The following is a 23,957-nucleotide window of genomic DNA, read 5'->3' as shown; positions in this document are numbered from 1 at the left end:
AATTAAATTCTTTTCTGGGTTAACAACTGTTATATTCTTCTATTTCATATTATTCATCTGAGATTATCAATTTTCTATAGAAATTGATTCTGCAGCAAGCATTGACAATAAGCAATAAGGGCAGAGATACATCTGAGTAGAATTTATAGAGAAGTGATGGAATTAATTAATCGAAATTTTATATTAGGGTTGAGTGATGTTAGTGTTCATGCTCAGATAAGTTATTTTACTTTCCATGGTTTGTTTTTGAAAAATCACTACCATTTTCAGAAAAAATCTGAAATTGAACAGTGTGTTTTAATATATTGATAATGTTTCATAATTATCAATTTTAAGAGTGTATAAAGCATATCGAACAATATAACAAAATTTTGATCGTTACTGTTTAGCACCATTCTATTCCTTCCCTCTAAATTCTAATCTTCAGCAATTTTCGAACGGTACTTAACGTACCTAATTAATATGTTCAATACAGGCTATTAAATTAAATACCTGATATACATCTAATTATTATTACCTACTAATCTATTTCACTATCCATGACAAACTGCTTGCTAGTTAATAATTCATTTTTGGACTATTTTTGACAACACTACAGTCAAGTTTTTGGATAGAATTTATTAAAAACTAGTACTCACGTGTGAAGTTAAATACATTCAGAATGGATTAAAAAATCCGAAAGCACTCCTCACGAGGAGAACTAGATTTTATAACTTTTATTCAAAAACTTGACTGTAGTGTCGTCAAAAATAGTTCAAAAATGAATGAATTATTATTGTTTCTTCTGCTACAGTATTGATTGTAATACATATTATAATAGTTCAGCAGAGAAAGTACATAAGGTAATATTATGATGACTGAATACTGTGGTTGACAATTTCTTCAAAATATTTTTTCAATACTATATAAGGTTCTTTGTGGAAAAATTTTGGAAAAAATTCTAGAAAAATCAAAACTTGCACCACGAAATAAAGCCTGGCTTTTCGGTTGCACTGTCTGACACCAGGTAAGGTGTATGTAACTTATAAATATTTGGGGAGGCTATTAGTACTATAATGAAAAAGAAACTTATTAAAATTGATGGAATTCACTCTTCAACAAATCAATAATTTTACTAGTGCAAACAAACATGGTTTCAGATGACATATTTTAGATCCAATCTGATTAGATCAGTTTTGAAACTGACGATGATTAAGCTGACTGAAGCTGCTTTATCTCAACTTCATAATATAGGTAGTTATTATTCTACTAATATTTCCATTTTTTATGGTGGTGAAATTCCGAGATTTTTTAAGTATAGCCCAAACTTTATATTTAAAGTTCAACATCCAAAATTATTTTGAGAAACGGTTCAACAGACTGAAGTAGGAGTAGGCTCCACGTATCACCTGCAATAGGAGAACAGTATAGCTGAACTTCTTTCTAATTTAATTTATTAAATTATTAATTTATCTATTTTACAAATAATCACATTTATAGTGGAAAAAGTTTCATTACAATGACTATGAAGTTCATTTGAACCTAGTGATCAACTAGAATCAAGGAATCAACTGACAATAATTTTTAAATTGAAAATTATTTTTACTATTTGAATCCTTTCATTTAAATTGAAACTCATTTTTTACTATTTGAATTCTTATTCATATATACATTTTAGTATTTTCATTAAGCTTCTCAAGTGGGATGAATGTATTATCGTTACTTGAATGTATCTTCATAAGAAGTTTTAAACTGGAATATAATGCATTAGAATTTTTATGATAACAAAAAGCATACCGTAGGCTAATAGTCTGGGTTCTAAGATAAAATATCCAGACTTTTATGCTTTTTGTTATCATAAATTCTAATTCATCATATTCCAGTTTCAAAATTCTTATGAAGATGGATTCAAGTAATGATAATACATTCATCCCACTTGCGACGTTTATAGTAAAGAGTTTTCCACAGATGATGCCTGCCCACATTTTGTGGGATCGTGGCACCCAAGGATTTTGCTTGAGCGTGGGTAATGGAAAGTGCGTTAGTATATTGTTGAGATGATCAAACGTCCATGTTATTGGCGAATATGAACCCACGAACCAGGTGGTGCTAAGTGCTAACAGACACCGAAGTTTGTAATACTAGACCAGCCTGGCCGGAAAATATTAGGTGTCGATATAAATAAAAATACAAATCTCAGTACACTTTTTGAATTGTATTTCTATTTATATCACAAGTAGTATTAAACAGAAAAGAGACAATAATTGTTGATATGTTAAGTCAGAGAAAAATTCTATTATTGTTTATTCCGTGGTTAAGTGCTGATGTATATGAGTGTTGGTTTCAACTTGAAACCACTTAGTGGTTTACGACTGTTCAATGTAGTGGAATTGGAATATGATTGAATAATATCAAGGTAAATAACTGCTGATATACCGTACACTGGAAAATTGTTATCCTGCATTGTACTTTTACAGTTCTACAAGAAGCAAAGTCATTGAATTCGAACTCAATTTCTTACTTGAATTAATTGAAGTGAACTATTGAAACTGCATAGAAAACTAAACTTTTTTTGCTGTAGTGATAAAAAATTACATTGAAGTTGTGAAATATTTCTATATACTGGAATGTGTTTTAAGTTTAGTTAACATATGAAATCCTCTAATAAGTTCTGAAGGATTAAAAAATAGGTATTTGAACCAAATATCGTTCAGAATATATTTCGAGAACAGAGTCTTGTCGGGTTTTAAGCTCTATTGTAGGAATTTATATGATCTATGGCTGCCTCTGCTGTACAATTGATGCATTCGTTCCTAAGTCGAGGTAGGTAACAGATAAAAGCTGATGTATGAGCAGGTAAGGACAAAGAATAAATATCTCGATCTGACCCCACTCGCTACATCCACTTAGACCTGTTCCAATATCCAGCTTGATTCAATTATTCCAATGATCGTATTAGATCGGTTCTTGATGATATAGAACGTATCAGACACAATAATGACAGGCTTAAGAAATAATCGAACTCAGAAAGCGAATTAACAAAACTGAAATATATTACAATAAAATATGCAATCATACAGTGCAGGTTCAGAATTTGATTTACAGGTTGATAATAATTTGGCATTAACAGAATAGTTAAAAATTTTCTTGTGCTTGCATGATACCATGCGTGATTCGACAGAATTTTACAATTGATAAGATCTAACAGTTTTAAAAAATAGTGAAAAATGAATTATAGAAAATATTTTTTAAAATGTTCGGGGTCGTGGTTCAGGCAGCGGAGGATAGTTAATCAACTACAAATTCTTATAAATTAAATATGAATAAATTCTAGGCTCTTAAATGCTAAAGCGCTTGTCGGCGTGGCCAATAATTTAACGAAGAAAAATTTATGTTTCTGCACTGAAATTTTTCGAAGCGTAGATTGGGGCCCCTTTTAAAACTTATAACTCACGTGAATTTCCTTGGCGGTCGTGGTTTTCTTCTTTAGATCAAAAATCGTTTGATCGGCGGCAATCCAGGCTTCGGTTTCAGCACGTGGGGAATTTTAATTTAATATTTCCTTCACCAAATTAATTAAGGGATAATTTACTTTAAACTTTTAAATTTATCGATTGATGAAAACAGAAATTTACGAATAACAAATAAATTGGCCTAAAATATCGGCTCACAAATAGAACATTTAAAATCGAACAAGAAATTTTCACAAATAGGTCTTTGGTAACTATAAAAAGAGATCTGCACGGTGAGGATTTCAAAAGGGAAGTGCTCTCTTTTCTCTAAGCTTTTAGGCTAGACCTTGCTTCTCAGAATCTCAATGTAATAATTTGCATAAAAATTTGCCATTGGTAGAACGCTTGTGACGTAAACATGACGTCAGTGGCAAGCAGTAGAATACAATTCTTTTAATTACAATAATGATTCAATTTAGGTAATCCTTAAAACTGCTTAATCTTCTAGACATAGTTCCTCTCATACAATGTACACGTGCTAGTGTAACTGATAAGGCAGGGTTGGTGTCTGATAATAGATTAACATGTGTTGCTTTCAAACGATCACCGTCTTGGTGCTATTTCTATGCACTGTGATTGGCTTAGACCTGCCATAGAGATTTAATTACCATGTGGTTCAGTTGAATTAAGTCGTTAATGAATTAATACTCTTGTACAATTTTTATTAGGTTTGAGATTGTTATAATTAATTTCTGCCATTTTATCAATAATATAATTTCATGCTATGACCTATTTAGTTACAATAAGACCTGACATATAATATAATTTCTTAAATAATAAATAATTTCAACGATAACACATACATTTTATTTTTTTATTTGAAATTCTTGATCCTTTATGGATAGTTTTGATTTTTAGAGATGGTATTATATCTTACGTGAAGCCAGCGTGACATTTGACAATACTTTGAATCAGTCAGCTGCGTTCGAACTGTTTTTAAAAACATCTGATCGATAGTAAACAAAGTGTAACCTCAAAATCAGTGAGCGATTCATAAATAATTGTGCTTTATTCGCAAAATAATTATAATTTTATTGAATAATTTTCCTAGAAAAATATTCAGTACAGAACGGTACTCTTATCAAATATACAGTTATTGATAAGTAAGCTTTATCGCTCGGTCGCTAACTATTCCTTTAGCAAATTCTTCATTTTAAAAGGTAATCACAATTTTTCTCTCTTTTCATGAGATCTATTTGAAAGATTCATCACACAAAAGCCCCCAGGATATTTTAAATAGGTAATTGGGAGACGAGTCGAAACAATGACTATTTGAAAAATCCGATATTGTGATGAATACACTATTTCATCTCCTTACTTCTACGAAAACTCAACACTTAACACTAAAAACAATATATCGTGCACTTTTGGCTACGAGAAAATAAATAATTGATTGTTCCTTCCATTGGATACAATCGAAATACAATAATTAATGAGGTCTCTTTGGATCCTTCATTAAAACAACTCCACAACTTCCATTCACGGGTGGCTTATGAGCAGACCCATAACTATAACAAATATACAAAATTTCACATATTACTTCTTAAGATTCAAACAGTATTGCAACAAATATAGACTTTCATCATTTTTCATGGTTATTACAAGTTTCGACTCTTTGGTTGGCTTTTACATAAATTGGGTGAGAGTGTGATTTTACTTCGGTGACTTGACAATCGTCTACCGTTTGACTCGAGCAATTTCTTATTTGCGCTTAGTACGTTGCGTACAAACAGGGTTACACTTGAAATGGCTTTCTTGATTTTTATCAATGTTGGTTACAAATATTAAGTCCTTAAGATTATATTTATCAATTTGAATTTCAATTCATGATCTTTTGATGCAACAGTAATAAATTTCACATTTGAAGGTAAGAATTTCATTTTCTTTGGAGTTTTTTTAGAGATACATTCATATAACACAGAACATGCGCATTTCGTGCAAATTAACATAAATATATATTTTTGGTTGCGTTTTTTTTTATTTATAATTCCACATTAAATAACAGGTTACAATAATTAAATAACGATATTGCTTTGATTCTATACATTGACTCTAGGATTTCGCACACATTGGTTGGTGGGACGAAGAAAATTATCGAACAGGCTTTGGTTCTGAATAGATTCTTGAACGATTTTGTGTTTCGAGGTTATATTTACACATTTTTTCAAATAAACTTTGTTTATTTTCTTTCCTCCTATTCACTACTAACTTCGTCTGATTTCTAATTTGCAAATATTTTCTGTTGATAATACAATTTTTGTTTCTGTTTTTCAGTTGTGCGGATAGTACCAGGCGATTGTTTCTGTGATGATTGTAGCATGAGGCGGATGGCTTGATTAGGTTGGTAATTTTTTTTTTTTTTTAAAGTTGTTTCGTAGTTTTATTTTCTTCTGTTATTAAAGTTGATAATAATTTCTTCATTTGATGTGGATTGTTGATATTTCCTTATTAGCTGAGATGCGGCGAAGTTTTGGTTATGTTGATTAGGCTGCAGTAGAAAGATTCCAGTATGCAAAGATATGATTCGATGGGTAGGCTGTGATTATGAAGAAGTTTGATAGTTGATGTATTCCTCAAATGTAATTTTCAGTTAATTCGAAATTATTTTCTCCTCAAGCCCCCATCTAAATTTGATTTCTGTGTTATTCAAGGGGTCCAATTCCAATTTGTGACTGTCCGTTTTATCAAACTTGGTTTAAAACGAATGTGCCGATGGTGTAAATCACTTCTTACATACGTATTTCCTCTTTGTCGGCCGGTAACATGCAGTTTGATCTTTTTAAACCTGACATGCCGGTGGTGTCTGTGGGTTTTTTCAAATAATCCTTTCCTTTGTTGCATGCCGGTGTACAGTCTGTTTGGTTTTAACCGGACATGACTGCGGTGATTGTAGGCCTTTCTTGATGATTTTCTTCTCTCTTGCATGCTAGTAGAAAGCTTGATGTAAGATTTTAACCTAATATGACGGCGATGGTGGTAGGTTCTTCTAGATATTATTTTTCTTTTCCGTGGAGCTGCTATTTCACTTGGATGTTGTTTTGATTTGTAGGTTTTTACTTTCAATTGTGACTTCGATTTGTTGTGGGTTTCTATTTGTCTTCTATTGTTTAGCGAATTATTCTCAGGAGTGCTGGGTTTATATGTTGCAGGTGCTGTTCTCGGTGGATGGACGGTGATGTGGGCGGTCGGCGGTCCGGGCTGCTCTTCAACGTGGTCGGCAACGTCCTTGGACTCCTGGTGTCCGGCGCGCAGTGGTACGGGCTGTCCCTCTACCTGATGGATGTCGTCCTCGGCCTGGCGGGTGATGTCGGCTGGTTCCTCTCGGCGTTCTGCGGGGTGCGGCGCGACTTCAATCCTGACATTCTCGGTGGGTTGGTTTTCCATACATGTGTTATGTTCGCTTGCTTGTTTGACTTTAACCACCGTTATTGTAGCCTTCTCCACATGTATATGTTTCTTAATGCTGACTTCGACGCTGATTTTTCCCATATGCATATCTTCGGGATATCCTATCCAATCGGTTATTTGTTTCTAAAATTGATTTATCCAGACACTCAGCTAATTTTTTGATGGTTTTATCTGTGTCATGGAATGCTCCATCCATCCGCTGACTCAATTTCTCCAAACCCTGTTCATTTGTCTTCTTTGCTTCTTGAATTTCCTTATTCAGCTTGTTTATTGCTTCATTGTTTGCTTGTTGTCTTTCTTTACCTCTTGAATTTCCTTCTTTAATTCTTCCTTGCTTGTTTATTGTCTTCTTTTATTTCTTGATTTCCTTCTTTAATTCTTCCTTGCTTGTTTATTGTCTTCTTTAATTCTTCCTTTGTTTGTTCATTCATCTTGGCTATTGCTTTCAGGAGGGCGTCCATATCCAGTGCGGGAGTGGGCGTATGGCGAACGGTATCTTCTGGTTTTTATCCGAGCGACGGTACGAGAGATGGGGGTTCCTGTTTCTGGGGCGTCGTCGTCCGTATGCTCTCCCGATGTTTCGTCTTCTGGCTCTTGGGCTGCCGATGGATCCTCCACTAGGATGCAGCTCTCTCCATCTGCGTCGAAGATAAATCATCCAGTACATTTGGATGGAAATCGGCAGATGCGGTGGCAGATGCGGATGGCGGCGAACAATCGGGTGAGATGTCCTCGGTGTCCGACAGACTTGGATTGACCTGGTCGTTTCCTGCCATAGTTTGTGAGAGAATAATACGACGAAAGTGTGTGGTGAATAAAAAACGTGAAAGTGTTGATGTGATATAAAAATAATTAATAAGAAATCCAATAGAAATTGTTATAGCTTCGTAGTGAGTGAAATACAGAAAAAGTGGTTTAGCAATGTGTTCAGTGATAAAATAAGTCAAGTTAGCAATATCGTTAACAAAAAATGACAAGAACATACAGGATACACAGTGAACACTTATGCGGTAATACAGGTACGCCTCTTATAATTTATTATTACTATTATTATAAATATTTTTTTATAATTTCTTGCCGCAATTCTATATATAGGCTAGTGTTCTTTGCAAAATTTTATATAAAAGCAGTGATACTCTGCTTGAATTATTCCGCAATATATCCGTGATTTAATTTTACTTCCCTCTTTATGTTTAAAAAAAAAAAATTTAAAAATATAAATAACTTCAATCATCTTTTCTGTAAATTTTATAAATTGTTTCAATATAGACCTAATATTCTTCAAATAATATGACCTTTCTTATGATATTTCTTATACCTATGACTTATAGTATGACCAATTTTCGAATAACACGATAATAAAATTCTGAGTTCGATTTTTTCTCTAAAAATTCATCAATCGATAAATTTCTTTTCTGTTCAAAAATTGGGTATGGTACTTCTTGTTATTTTATATAACAGTGAACAGTCAATATTAAATTCGAAAAAATTCACAACCATGAATTTTTCAAAAATTTTCTCGTTGTCAGCGCTATAGTATACTGAGCAACTAAATAATCCTCGTAGTCGATTATCCACCCTCTTCAATGCCCCACGTTGGGCGCCAAATCATGTGGTGCTGAATCTAAATGCCTCACGTTGGGCCGGCAAATCATGTGGAGCGGTATTTGATGGCTTCACACATGTAGGGTGAATCTTGTACTGAGTCAATGGTGTAGAGGCTATAAATTTTGCAATGCGTGTGTGGACGCTGAGTGAACACCAGACTGATTGATTCACTACAAGATTCATACAATTGTCGGAATCGCAGGAGGCCTAAACGCTCGCTCACCCTTGATTCTTCTAATGACAGATTGTATAATGATGAAACTTTTATAAGTAGTGTAGCGGACGCTAAACACTGAATACGGATACCTTAAAATTATTACCTGTGAAGAATGAGCATACAAAATCATACAGGTCGAGCAAAAATCCCGATGTAGATAATTACGGGACTGCGTCTCTAATAAGTTCTGAAGGATTAAAATACGGTATTTGAACCAAATATCGTTCAGAATATTTCGAGAACAGAGTCTTGTCGGGTTTTAAGCTCTATTGTAGGAATTATATGATCTATGGCTGCCTCTGCTGTACAATTGATGCATTCGTCCTAAGTCGAGGTAGGTAACAGATAAAAGCTGATATATGAGCAGGTAAGGACAAAGAATAAATATCTCGATCTGACCCCACTCGCTACATCACTTAGACCTGTTCCAATATCCAGCTTGATTCAATTATTCCAATGATCGTATTCGATCGGTTCTTGATGATAGAACGTATCAGACACAATAATTGACAGGCTTAAGAAATAATCGAACTCAGAAAGCGAATTAACAAAACTGAAAATATTACAATAAAATATGTAATCATACAGTGCAGATTCAGAATTTGATTTACAGGTTGATAATAATTTAGCATTAACAGAATAGTTAAAAATTTTCTTGTGCTTGCATGATACCATGCGTGATTCAACAGAATTTTACAATTGATAAAATTAACAGTTTTGAAAAAATAGTGAAAAAATGAATTATAGAAAATATTTTTTAAAATGTTCGGGGTCGTGGTTCAGGCAGCGGAGGATAGTTAATCAACTACAAATTCTTATAAATTAAATATGAATAAATTCTAGGCTCTTAAATGCTAAAGCGCTTGTCGGCGTGGCCAATAATTTAACGAAGAAAAAATTTATGTTTCTGCACTGAAATATTTTCGAAGCGTAGATTGGGGCCCCTTTTTAAAACTTATAACTCACGTGAATTCCTTGGCGGTCGTGGTTTTCTTCTTTAGATCAAAAAATCGTTTGATCGGCGGCAATCCAGGCTTCGGTTTCAGCACGTGGGGAATTTTAATTTAATATTCCTTCACCGAATTAATTAAGGGATAATTTACTTTAAACTTTTAAATTTATCGATTGATGAAAACAGAAATTTACGAATAACAAATAAATTGGCCTAAAATATCGGCTCACAAATAGAACATTTAAAATCGAACAAGAAATTTTCACAAATAGGTCTTTGGTAACTATAAAAAGAGATCTGCACACGTGAGGATTTCAAAAGGGAAGTGCTGTCTTTTCTCTAAGCTTTTAGGCTAGACCTTGCTTCTCAGAATCTCAATGTAATAATTTGCATAAAAATTTGCCATTGGTAGAACGCTTGTGACGTAAACATGACGTCAGTGGCAAGCAGTAGAATACAATTCTTGGGTAGGATTAAATCCGGATTGTTTATTATTTATATACCAAATGTTAAATATCTAAAAAATATAATATTAATCCAAATCACAGATCTATACAGTTAGCTTAAAGAAAATATTTTGGTATATCCAATTATCCATACTGATGTGTAGAGCAAGAGTGATTTTTTTGGTTATAAAATCATTGGGAATTTTGTTTACCATGTAATTGCTAAAGTATGTTAATTGATGCCTGCATGTTGTAAGTTTTATGAGATTGATATTGTTTTTATTGTTTGGACGAGTGTTATAGGGCGTTTCGCGCAAAACATATTGAGACTTATTTTTATTTATATGGAGAATGACCTTTTTTACATAATTTTGTCTTAGCGTTGGAACTTTAAACTCAAGGAAGATTTCTCTACTTGGATATAATCTAGGTTTACCAAGCGCCGCTCTTATCATGTGTTTTTGGATAATGAACAATTTGTTTAAATGTGTATCATATGCACCTCCCCAAACTTCAATAATGTATTGAAATATTGAGTGGGCCTAAGCAAAATATATCTTTCTTATTATATCAAGGTTCTTTAATTTATTAATTTTATAAAAAACATAGATGAGGTATTTGGATTTGGAACATGAGTATTCTATGTGTTTATCCCATTTGAGATGCTGGTCCAGTAGAATACCTAGATATTTTATTGTTTGAACTCTTTCTAGGGTTTTTGCAACTTCTGGATTATATGCTGTGTTATTTTCATGTGTCTCCATTGTAATAGAAAGTTTCAAAGCTGTTGGTGGTTGACCTGTTATGTTGGGTGAAAAAGTCATGTATTTTGTTTTATCTGCATTTAGTGTCAATATGTGTTCTTGGAGCCATTTGTATACAATTTTTATGTAAGTGTTTGCAGTGTTGAAAGTTTCTTCCCAAGTATTGCCACTGAAAACCAATACCGTATCATCTGCAAAGGATAAAGTGGTACAATTTGTTAAGTTTAGTTTCAGAAGGTCGTTTACATAAATCAGGAAAAGAAGCGGTGATAACACAGTTCCTTGTGGCAAACCGAATCTTGTTGTACATCTGACATCCGTTTGTCCATGGAGAGAGAGGCATTGTGTTCTTCCACCCAAATATGTGTCTAAAAGTCTCTTTACTGTGCCTCTTATTCCAGATCTATCTAATTTATCCAACAATATATTGTGGGGTATCGTGTCGAACGCTTTTGATAAATCCATGAATACTGCCAGGGTTTTTTTATTACTGTTGAAATTTTCAAAAATCATTTTGTTAAAATGAATGACTGCATCTTTTGTGGATTTGTTCTGTTGGAAACCATACTGATTATTGCATATTACATTATCTTTATCTAAAAATTTCAAAATTCGAATTTTTATAATTTTCTCTAATATTTTTGAAAGGTTGCTTATTAAACTTATTGGTCTACAGTTTTCTGGTTTATTTAGGTCTCCAGTTTTTGGGATAGGAATAACTCTGGCTTCTTTGAATTTATTAGGAAAATACTCATCGCTCAAGCATTTGTTAAATATATATTTTAATGGTTCAATTATTACTCCTGATATTTTTTTAATGTAATGTCCTGTCAAATTGTCAGGCCCAGGTGTAGATCTGTTTTTTTGTTGATTTATAATTGTTATTAGTTCATTTGAATTTGTTGGGTAGAGGAAGATACTTTGTTGGCTTATGTTAGATAGGGATTGAGGAATTGGTACCTATATTATTTATATTTTCTGTAATTTTTTTAGCAAAAGATTCACCTACGTTAGCAAAATATTGATTTAGAATACTTGCTTCTAATTTTATTTCCTTGGTACTTTTTTTAGTTTCCAGAAGTTCATTAATATATTCCCATTTTTTTCGGATTATATTCATGTTCTGCAAACTTCTCATTAAAATAATCAATTTTAGCCTTTTTTATTAAATTTGTAAGAGTATTTCTGTAGTTTTTATATCGTGTTTTTAGTTGAATATTGTTTGGCTGTCTTGTAAGTTTACGGTGTAATTTATCTCTCTCACGTATTCAATTTACTAGACTGGGCGTAATCCATTTTTTAAGTGGCTGGTTTTTCTTTTTTAATCTGATGGTCTTTGTTCTTTTTATTGTAAGTGTAGTTAGTGTTTCTATGAAAATGTTGACCATTGTATCAATGTTTTCCTCATTATAAACTTTGTTCCAGTCTTCTCTCTGTAAATCTGTAATTAGTCCATCGTAATCTATTATGTTTTTTGTCCATTCCTCTCTGATGACATTATTATTAATGGTTTCACTCAGATGCAGTGAAATACTGAAGTGGTCAGTTATGTTTGTTTTTATAATTGCACCATACAATGCATCTCTATTGTTCTTATCCTCCTTGAAAAAAATGTGATCAATACATGAACCATTCTCATTACCTATCCGTGTTGGTTTGTTGATAAAAGACTTGAATCCTTTCATGTGTAAGGCGCTCAAATACTCATTTGATAAATTATTATTTGATAGAATATCTATATTAATATCACCTAGTATAATTACATTGGAATTTTCTTTTATTCTTTCCAGGCATGCATCCAAACTTGCAATAAAATTATTTATGTTACGAGCTGGTGATCGGTAAATAGAAATAATTGTGTATTTCTTATAATTCAATGAATATGAAATGCATATGGTATTTGATTCATCAATGTTCAAGTCAATGATTTCATAATCAAAATTTTTATCTATGAATAAACATATTCCGTCACATTTTGTATATTTACATCTTTTCTGTATAACATTGTAGCCTTCAAGATTATAGGTAAATTGTGCATCATCTGTAATCCAAGTCTCGGACAAAGCGATCACATGGAATTTAAAATTAACATTATTTAAATAGTGTAATAACTCTTCAAAGTTCTTATTTATACCCCGAATATTTGTATGGAAAACATTTAACATGTTGTTATTGGTTAGGCCCAATTCATATCTCTGTGGTTCGAATAAGAAAAGAATAGGATAAGAAAGAATAAGATATTTTTATATTGTTGAAAAGCGGATTAAAGTTCACTTTCCTATTTTCTAAGATTTAAGAGTGAATAGACAAGATTCAAGTGAGATGCTTGTCGAGAAAATTACTTGACTTACCACTGTCATATTATTTCTGTTGAGAGTGAACACATTAAAAAGGCCGATCTTTGGTAGTCTATTGTTGCGAATCATGAGAATTTGTAAGCTTGTTGTGAACCACTTTGGCTTATCCCTCCAATCGCAGTCGTGAAGCGCACTTCTCAGCGATTCTCCCTGAAAAGTAATAAAAAACTATTGTTATATTAAGGTAGGTATATTGTGCAATTAAGTATCCTGAAAGCTACTAGAATGGTTAATTATAAAGATTCACTAGTGCCCGGTTTCACCAACCTTGGTCAAGGCATTTGAACATGGTTAAAATCTATCTGATGATCAAATCAGCAATACTTCGTTCCACCAACACCACTTACGTACAACCACGGTCAAACCAATGGTTAAGTTCGACTACTGCCGAACGGGAGATCAAATTATTAGAACACGGTCAAAAGACTGGTTTGATTAATTTCTTTGCTTGTTTGTGGGTTTTGTTTTTGATGCGATGAAAAATGTCAAAGTTTTGAGTGGGGTTGAATTTAGTTGTAGTAAGTTATTTATTAGGTTCGTTCTCGGATTCTTTTGATTATTTAATTATTATAGTATACAAAATAAAGGAATATTTGCTTTACTATTTCATTACACAGTAGGCTTATATTACTTAATCCTTAGATCAACCTTGCTGCTGCAATGTATCTCATTAGAATTGGAATGTTCTTTTGTTCATTAAAAAAATTGTCAAAATTAATGGTGATTTGTAAATCTCTCTGTACGAGAGTATTCAATTCATATTTGAAATATCATTATAAACTATTATAGATGTGTGACAGTATGATTATACAAAACGTCTGTGCCAGGGGCGTATATAAGGAGGGGGCCCAGGGGGCCCGCTCCGAAATAATGAATATGAATAAAAATCAGTACAGTAATTACAGAAAAATGTACAGTAATCTGAATTTTTGACGGCCTGACGGTAAAGTAAGAAGGGTATTCAGCGCAAATTACCCTCTGAATATGAGCAGCAAAACTGATATTAAGTATCATGGGGTGTTACTATATTTACTATATTAAAGCATTTGATTTGAATTTTCGTTTAATAATACTTATTAATTCATGAGCATTTGGATAATTACAATATCTCTCTCATTCTATTTTATAATAAAAACACTATTATTCTTATTAATATTTTATAAATATTTTTAATGTTTTAAATCCTACATTTTTATATATGTTATTATTAGACCTTATTATATTTTACAAAGTCGGTTACCGGTACTTTCGGCTAAAATGTCATTTGATTAATTATTAAATGCCATTTCTTTATTTTTTGCCATTTAATTTAATCATCAAGTGTCATCTCATGAGTGAATTGTTGGCATCGATTATATTATTTATTTATCAGGTAGAGCAAACAATACAATAGTCGGAAAAGAAATAAAACAGGCAATTGCCCATAACTTCTTCTATTTCCCAATTTTGACATAACTTTTTTTATTGCCAAAATTCGGAAAGGGAACAGTTTTTGGCTAGACCTGTTGGTCCTTTCTGTATTTGATTTGTGCATTGGTTAATGTAAATGAATAAATAAATAAAACTAGCTTTATGTGAACTATAAAAGGGTACTAGTGATTCTATGTGATTCAAATTCAAATTAAAATTCAAATTTATCTCCACAAAGTAGGTAGCCTACAAACATTTAACAATAAAACCCAAATGCAATTCACCACAATCAATTCAAATGAAGAACATTCCTTACTAAAAAATAATAAATTGAACAATAATAGCATTAATAATTCTATTCCTAACAGGAGTAGAGTTATAATAATGCACAATCATATCATATTCATTATATATATTATATTGTATTATATTCATTATTTATTCATTTGAGCAGGAATTTATCATTAAAATGAGGGGGTCGAAGAACAGGCGAAATATTCCAGGAATGGAACAATTTGAATAAATTTGAAACTTGTAGTCATCTCTTTTCATTATCATCCACCTGATTATACCCACTCTTAAGCCTGGAGCTCTGTGGGCATCAACTTAAGAAAAAACGCCCATAGCAACAAACGAACGTATGCAGATAGACGAAGGAAAAATCCCTCCCCCGGAGTTGGAATGCTCCGTACGTCTGTCTGCATTTCGCTCACGTCTGCATGTATACGTCCAATTTTTTTGCGTCTGTCTGTTGCTGTGTACCGGTACGTTTGCCTCAGACTGCTTGCATACAGAGAGACTGCTTGCATACAGAGAGTAACTTGGTGCAATAGAGTGCTGGCCACACCAACTCCACGGTAATGATGATGAAAATTCCAAACAGATTGAATTGGAAGCAAGAAAAATTACTCTAGCAACACAGAGTAAAGAGCCCTCACATGAACTTCTTATAAATAAATTTTCCTCATTGACTGTATTGAAGAGAGTGACAGCATGGATTAAAAGGTTCATTCACAATTGTTGTAATAAAGCTAGAAAACATACAGGTCCGTTGAGCACTGAAGAGTTGAATGAAGCAATGCTCTCTATAATTGCATTAGTACAAAAATAATCATTTCCCGATGCTATAGCTGCTATACAATCAAACGATAAATCCATCACAAAAAGTCTTGAACAGTTGAACCCTTTTATGGTTTCAACTGGGTTACTAAGAGTGGGGGGAAGACTGAGAAATTCAAGCCTATCTGATAGAAATAAATACCCATTGTTGCTCCCAAAAACTCATCACGTGACAAATTTGATTATAGATCACTACCATAAACTCTATTTACATCCTGGCCCAGCTAATTTGCAAGCAGTCATTCAAAGACAATTTTGGATATTGAGAGCAAGGGACATAATTCGTAAGAGAACAATTAAATGCATGAATGCTTTTGTGCAAAACCCACTGGGCAACAACCACTCATGGGAGACCTCCCGTCTGCTAGGCTGCAAGGAGTCAAGGCATTCCTAAATACAGGGGTTGATTATGGTGGACCTTTTGATATAACACTAGGGCGACTGAGGAAGGCTAGAATATACAAGGCATACATTTGTTTATTTATTTGCCTTTCAACTCGGGCTGTACATCTAGAATTAGTCTCGGAATTATCAACAGATGCTTTTCTAGCTGCTATGAAACGATTCCTAGCAAGAAGAGGCACTGTTCACACTATGTATAGTGATTGTGGTACCAATTTTGTGGGAGCAAGCCGAAAACTGTCACAATGGTATGAGCTCACAAAAGCATCAAGGTTCAATGAGGAGATGGATAAAGAGCTGGGTAATCGAGGAATCAAGTGGGTATTTAACCCTCCAGCAGCTCCACATTGGGGAGGAATCTGGTAAGCAGGCATAAAATCTACTAAGAGATTGCTCAAGGCTGCAGTGGGTAATCAAATTCTAACGTATGAAGAATTCAGTACTGCATTAACCCAAATTGAGTAGATATTGAATTCAAGATCATTGACCCCTGTTAGTTCAGACCCAAGAGATTTAAGTGTGTTAACTCCAGGTCATTTTGTACTCATGGAAAGCCCAAAGGTTTGGCCAGAGCCAGAGGAATCTATTGAACCGGTGAACTTAAGAAATCGATGGAGTTTACTCAAAAGAATTGTATCTTCATTCTGGAAACGTTGGCAATTGGAGTATGTATCAAGCTTGCAAACCCGAACAAAATGGTACAAAAAAACAAAGTAATGTTAACATTGGAAGTATGGTTCTCTTAAAGGAAAGTAACCTACCCCCTCTTCACTGGAGGCTTGGTCGAATAACAAAGATATTCCCTGGACAGGATGGAATTGTGAGAGTGGTGGAGGTACAGACTGCAAAAGGAAGTCTCACTAGGGCTGTCAATAGGGTATGTCTCCTCCCTATTGTTGAAGATTAGGCCTTATTGAAGGGAACTTCAATAAGTTTAGTGGATAGTTTTTTATTTCTCGTTTTACATGTGGGAAAGGTTCCCAAGTTGCTTTGTTTCTTGTTTTTATCTATAGTGGTTGTATATAGTCATTATTTCTTGTCCCATCCTCTCCTTTTCATGGGCCTCCTACTCCTTTTGTATAAGTCTCCTCAATGGCCCCTGAGGAGTGAAGATATTTTTTTCCTAGTTTCCCTAGTAGGGTTCGTTATAGGTGTTTTTTTTCTGTTATTGGAAGTTCTTCCAAGGTGGGCGGAATGTTCGGATGTTATATGAATGTTCCCCTTTGTTGTCTGGCGTTGTGTGGTGGAGGGGGCAATTGAAGGGTGATGCGTATAGCATAATTGCGCCAGTTGCCGTTTGCGAGCCAATCGAACAGCTCACTTCTTGTAATGTCGATTTTTGCAAAGTGATCTATTGATTTATTGTGATTTATTACAAGTGTCGTCTCGTCTCGTATCGTGATCTGGACCCAGGATTCTAGAAGCAAGGAGGATTTGGACATGAAGGTAGGCCTATGTTATTGTGCACTTAGCCATTTAAATTGTTCAACTTGCTACCCGACGCCAGACAACCCCAAAAAGTTCTCGATGTAATTGATACAGTCCACAAACCAGAGTGCTGTTTGAGCCAGCCTCTGTCGAATAAACAGTATGCTAGTCAAGAGTTAGAGGATGCACCTTTTGGAACAATAGCCCAGTGGACAGGTAGCGCTGCCCCGTCCCCTTTTTTTACCCCCTTATCTAAATTTGGGAGAGGATAAGCACAAGGTTACCTTATTTTTTTCTCTCCCTATCGTGTTGATGATGTACTTATTGTATCAATCAATAAAGAATAGCCTAATTGGAAAATTTGTCCGAATTTCCAATAAACTCTGAAAAGTATTGCATTGATTATCTCTCACTCTCACATTAATTTTAGGGAGGGTCTCAGCTCCTCTAGATTTCAGTTAATCTATATACATCACGACAAATTGTGAAACGTTCTGTTTCAAGGGTGAAAGGGTAGTTGAGAAGGTTAGGAGGTTGGGTTTTTGCTTTTAGATGGCAACATGTTAGTGTATTATTCGAAATGTTTTGATAGTTTTAGATAAAAAACACTAAGGCCCGGTCGCAGATAAATTTCAACCATGATTAATATTTCACGAGAACCAATCAGAGAAGGCCTTTTTGATAAGACGGTTTTTTGATATCATCCTTTTCGATATCATCCTTTTTGATAAGACGGCTTCTCTGATTCGTTCTCGTGAAATTAATCACGATTAAAATTCAACCAGCTTTTGTGCAACCGGCACAAAGATCGAGAGAGTTGACCAAACAGCTGAATGTGATAATAATCTAGATAAAACTGAAATAATCTAGATAAAACATGGAACGAATGTCACACAAATTTTACTGTGGGGATGTACACTGAATTTTCTATTGTAGAAGTTTCATAGATTCTTTCTGAAAAGTGAAAACATAGGCTATCATCCTCTTATGATGACATGAACTATTTAGGGCGTGTACTGTCGCATCAAAAGTGAACTATTTCTTTTTTGTTCAACAGAGAAAAATATATTTGAAAAACAGGGCTGAGGCTTCTACTATTTGGAATCTTAGGCACTTCACTAATGAAGTTTAGCAAATAAACACATTTTTACCTCATTTTGGAATTTCTGTCCATCCTCGCTGAATAAGAACTCAACAAGAATCATTGTTATCAGGGTCACGCCAAACTTCAACTTTTGAAAATGTTCGCCTTTCTGTAAAAAAACAGTCTTATTATTTAAGAGAATATCTTGTTACAAATCGGTGCTTTGTAATAATTAAGAGATGTAGACGTATAAAATACTATTATTTATTCTAATCAATTACAAGTGAAAGGCTATTGTCATTGTATTGGTCTACTATAATTAAATTTGTCTTTAAGTTACAGTAATCAATGCTAGAAAGACCCTGGTTAGCTGATTTTGTAAAATCATTCGTAATACCCAGGGAGTATTATACATTCTACATTGTATACATTCTAAAACCTTTTGCTTCTTCAATGATCTTATGAGCAATGCTTATGTTAATATCACATGCTTACCAGATGCTTATGGAAAAATCAAGGTTCAGACAACTGTTTTCATCTATAGTAACACATCCATTTCAATCAGGCCCAATTCACATGTAACGAATCAATAACTGAACAACGAATCAAGAACTGAACAACGTCATCAATAACTTTGAATGTCTTAGAAAGAAACTCAAGTCTCCGTTGTTCTGCTATCACCATTGAGAAAAGATAGCATAAGATGATATCCCATGGTATAGCACATTTGTACTTCAGATTTCACTGTTTGTTCAAGCTTATTATTGACTATTACTGTCCACTAATGTTGATTATCACTGTCTTGGAGGTTTCAGTGTAAGAATGGCACAGTATGATAGACTACCATCATCACAAACTTCACGAAAAATGTCTATGTGGGCTATCGACTTGAGCAAATAATAATGAAATTTGGAATACAAATTTCCTATACCATTCTTATGCTATCACTCATGAGTTGATCTCTAAATATAGATACATTCATGTCTCATGCCTGTGAATGAGTAAGCAACATTCCTCTCACTTTAACGATTCTTCTTCACTTCATTTCAAATAGTGTACACAAGTCTCATTGGCAAAAATTGTAATGTTAATTAACAATTAAAATATGATTGATTGTTTTACATTAATTATTTCAGTCATCGTTATCATATGATTTCCACGGTATAAGAGTGACTTCCTGTTCCGGTCTTTGAAACAACTTTTTGCAAATTGAAATGTATCTTTTTGTCATACTTACTCAATTGCAGCTGTTTTCCATGCATTAAATCAAGCCAGTAAACAGCGGTTTGCAGAACAAGAAAACATGTGATTTTCATTACAGCATACTATACTGTAAAGAGATCATAATTATGTTCTCTTTACAGTCGAGTATGTTGGGACTCTACTGAGTCCTAATTACATCTGAGTAATTAATATACTAGCTCAAATAATCAAATAACTCATTTAAGAAGTTTCAAGTTATAATAACTCATCTGAAATCTTATAATTTAGGCCTTTATTATTTTATTTGAGCTCGAAGGGTCTGTCTGTTATAAACTAAGCGCTACAAGCTAGGTCATGTCACAGAGGAAAGAAGCACTACTTTATGCTTATTCCGTGGTCATGTTTATAGAATGCAGTAGCTTGAGCAGCAGCAGCAGCAGGTAATGGTTTCTGTTTTTCAGCAATATTATTATTTCTCAGATAAGTATGACAAAAAATATTGTACGTAACTTGTACGGTAACGTATTTACCGCATTCGTATGATAATTCCGCCCTCAACTACGTTTCTGGAAGAAACAATCATACTTATGCGGTAAATTATCGTTACCGGACTTACCGAGACCTGGGTCTCTCAACGTCTCTCTTGTCTGCTGGTTTGTAATGAAAAGCTTTCACAGAGATTCTATAATTCTAGAGACCTCAGCAATGGGAATTATTGACAAACAGGTATTATCATTAATTACTATATGAATGCAACCTCAGAAAAATGTTTTGAATGAATAAGGGTAGCCGCATAGTGAGGAGGTAGAGGAAGTGGTTGAGTTCGAGGTATTTATTTTAGATATATATTTATTTCTCTATTCATTCTGTCACCTGGTCATATGGGACATATATATAATAATAATATTCATCTCATATTGATCAGGATTTTAGAGCTATAAATTTAAATTCATTGAAAAGTCATCTGTCATTGACAGAGAGATTGTTTATTTGTTGTTGCGTGATATTTACTGTGGATTCTCTCTGTTTTTAATAGCAAACGTGTACTTGTGCGATAGATAGAAAAATATTATCATGTATTCGAGGTGACTTTCATGTTTGGCATTGACTGATAGTTTATTTATACCTCAAAACTGTCTTTTTGACAGTTTTTTGGGGCAGAGATCGTTTTGATAGGACTGACAGTAAAAGTCCGGCTGTTGTCTAAAAATCAACACAGATCTTCAGACAAATCTTTCAGACATTTCAACTGAGAACTCTCAGTTGAAAAAGAAATTGGATGAGGAGAGACAACGAAGAGCGCTTTGCTTGGAGGAATCTTTGAGTATGGAAGAGGTAGCTCAGAGTGAAATGAACAATTTGAGAGAGCAAGTTGAAGCTTTGAAGAGAGGTAAAATTGAACTTAGAAAGGAACTTGTGGAAAAAGATGCGATAATATCATTGTTAAAAGCTGACTGCGCTGATATGAACACAGAACTCCTAAATTTCACTGCAATGCAAGACAGTTTGAGAACGGGTAATTACAGAAAATTCCAAAATACAAATGTAAACTCGGGTAATAATAATAATTATTGTCTGCTCGACCATGTCAATAATGAGGAGAGCTTTCCGCGGTTATCATCTGAATCTAATGATAAAATAAAGGTACTAAAGGTACATGCTATGATTCATAGATCTCACTCTTCTCCCCAAGCTATCAGGACAAGTTCACCAGTTTCACTTAAGGATGACATAATGAATCACAGTGAATCACAATCGACTCCAATTCCAGCTACAAAACGGAGAGTTGTAGTTCTGACTGATAGTCAAGGAAGAAACCTGTCTCAGCTTCTACAAAATCTTGACCTAAAAGGACTTCAGTTTTTGCTCGAGAGCCGGAGCTAAGCTGAAACACATAATTCAAGAAAGTGGATCGTTATTAACAGGTTTGACTGCGGATGATTTTGTCATCGTTTTGGCAGGCTCAAATGATATGCATAGAAACGAACCTTATCACCTCACTTTAAGACAAGGTATAGATGAATTATCCAGCTTGTCTATAGACGCAAATTTGATATTCTACACCATTCCATACCGACACGATGAAACTGATTTAATGATGATATATTTATTGCGAACAATCTGATCGAGAAACTATTGAGTACGTCTAAATACTGCGGAAAAATGACAGTGACCATAAAAGATGTTAATAATCAAATCTAGAAAAAAAAAATGCTTCACTCGTCATGGTTTACACTACAGCCGGTTGGGAAAAAGAGTTATCAGTAACTCGATCGGCAATACGTTGGAGAATTTTTCTGTGAAGCCAGGAAATCTTGAAAGTGAGGACGAAGCACAACCTTCGCCGCAATTGCCAGTTCTGCGGCTCTCATCGAAGCTGTGATGAGAGTTCAACTAAAATCAATGGAATCGACTCCAATGCAACTGTCATCAATAAAGGCTGTGAAGAGATTGAATCACCTATTTTTCAGTGTTTGGGATCTTTCCCTGTTACACCTAGTCCTCCAAACTCTCTAATGTCCGATATTATGGTCCCCACAGCTTCAAACACTACCGGTTACAACTATTCAACATTACATCAATCCCTTGAAGAGACTGATTTTTTAGATATTCACATATCAGGCCTGGCTTTGAACGGAACAATATAGATAATAATTAAAGTGGAATAGCAATTACGGAATCTAAAATAATTTATGACAACAATAGTAGTGATGATAATTATATAAATAGCAATTGTTATAACTTTAGAAACAATAATTATAGAAATAATATCAATAGTACATCTCCGACAAGAAAATCAATTGAAAGAACAGGGGTTGAATAGAAAGTCTTTACTATTGGAAAATTTAGTCTCGGACTTGAACAGAGATTCAGTTGCTCCTATATCATTCTTATGTTTGACGGAGCATTGGCTTTGTAAGGATGAGCTGGTATATTCTCATCCTGAAGGGTTTTATAGCTCTGCTCAATACTACTGTAGAACAGAGCACATTAGAGGTGGTGCTGCTGTTTTTGTTGTAAACAATATTGAATCAAGAGCTTTGAACATAGATGCTTATTCTTCTGAGTTCAATCTTGAAGCAGCAGCTGTCATTGTAGACAAATTAAAAGTAATAATAGTTTGTATTTATTATTCTCCAGGCCATGATCCATGTTTATTTTTAAGTGCTCTTGAAAGTCTTCTCTCTTTTTTGTCCAAGTGGGAAGAATATGTAATAGTAGCTGGAGGTGACTTCAATGCGGATTTTGATGTAACAACATCGAAGCCTACAGCTTTGGAGTTCCTCAACCTTCTTCGTCAATATAACTGCTACTGTTTTAATTTCCAGCCTACCAGAGGTGACAATTGTCTTGATAGTGTTTTTGTAAATTGTCACTTGGATAGAGGAAAATGTAGAGTAGTTAGGGACTTTCTGTTCACAGACCACAATGGATTGGTGGTTAGTTTAATAACACAAAAAAAAACAAAAACAGCCCTGAATTTGGAAAACACAACAAATTCATTTTACAAAATGGTTTTACCTGGGAAAAAACTTTCGAATATGATTGTTGAGTTGAGGTCTATCGACTGGAGTATGTTCGAGAACCATTAATTTTGTAATGCACAGACAATATTTAGTATTTTTTTTGTAAACCTGACAAATGTTGTAAATTGTTTTTTAATTCGAAAACGCTGCAATCTCATCCAAGATAGGATAAAAGCAGATGAGAAGTGGTATACTCCAAATTTGGCTAAGATAAAGGATAAAATTATTTCTCTTGATTTCTTGTATAAATGTACTGGTGGAGTTGTAGTAAAAAAACAAAATTATCATCATTAACAAGAGAGTATGCAAGAGAAATAACAGCTGCTAAGGTTGCTGTGAAATTTGTGTAAGCAAAAGAGTGGACTGTATAAAGGGGTGAATTTTGTAGGTTATGAAATTTAGTAAAGTAATCAGAGACTAACAAAATCCACATATAAATTTGAAAGGAGGAAAGATCCAATGTGCTTACATAATATGTATTGAATGAAAGCAAATTGGCATGTACAGCAAATGGTAACTCAGGATTGAGATTGAAATAAAA

At 33.9% G+C, this 23,957-nt stretch overlaps 1 protein-coding gene across 1 annotated transcript in view; it reads right to left on the bottom strand.

Moving 5' to 3' along the window:
• Window positions 1–23,957, bottom strand: part of LOC111061708 — a 58,243-nt gene that overhangs the window by 11,389 nt on the left and 22,897 nt on the right. The window contains exons 4-5 of the mRNA XM_039440243.1: window positions 18,754–18,855; window positions 13,238–13,393 (exon numbers count right to left, since the gene is read on the bottom strand). Coding sequence (XP_039296177.1) covers window positions 13,238–13,393; window positions 18,754–18,855 — 258 coding nt within the window. The remainder of the gene's footprint in view (window positions 1–13,237; window positions 13,394–18,753; window positions 18,856–23,957) is intronic.

This window comes from Nilaparvata lugens, chromosome 13, assembly GCF_014356525.2.
Source record: "Nilaparvata lugens isolate BPH chromosome 13, ASM1435652v1, whole genome shotgun sequence".
Taxonomy (NCBI): Eukaryota; Metazoa; Arthropoda; class Insecta; order Hemiptera; family Delphacidae; genus Nilaparvata; species Nilaparvata lugens.
The sequence above is the reverse complement of the archived record's forward strand: the minus strand, read 5'-3'. Positions and strand labels throughout refer to the sequence as shown.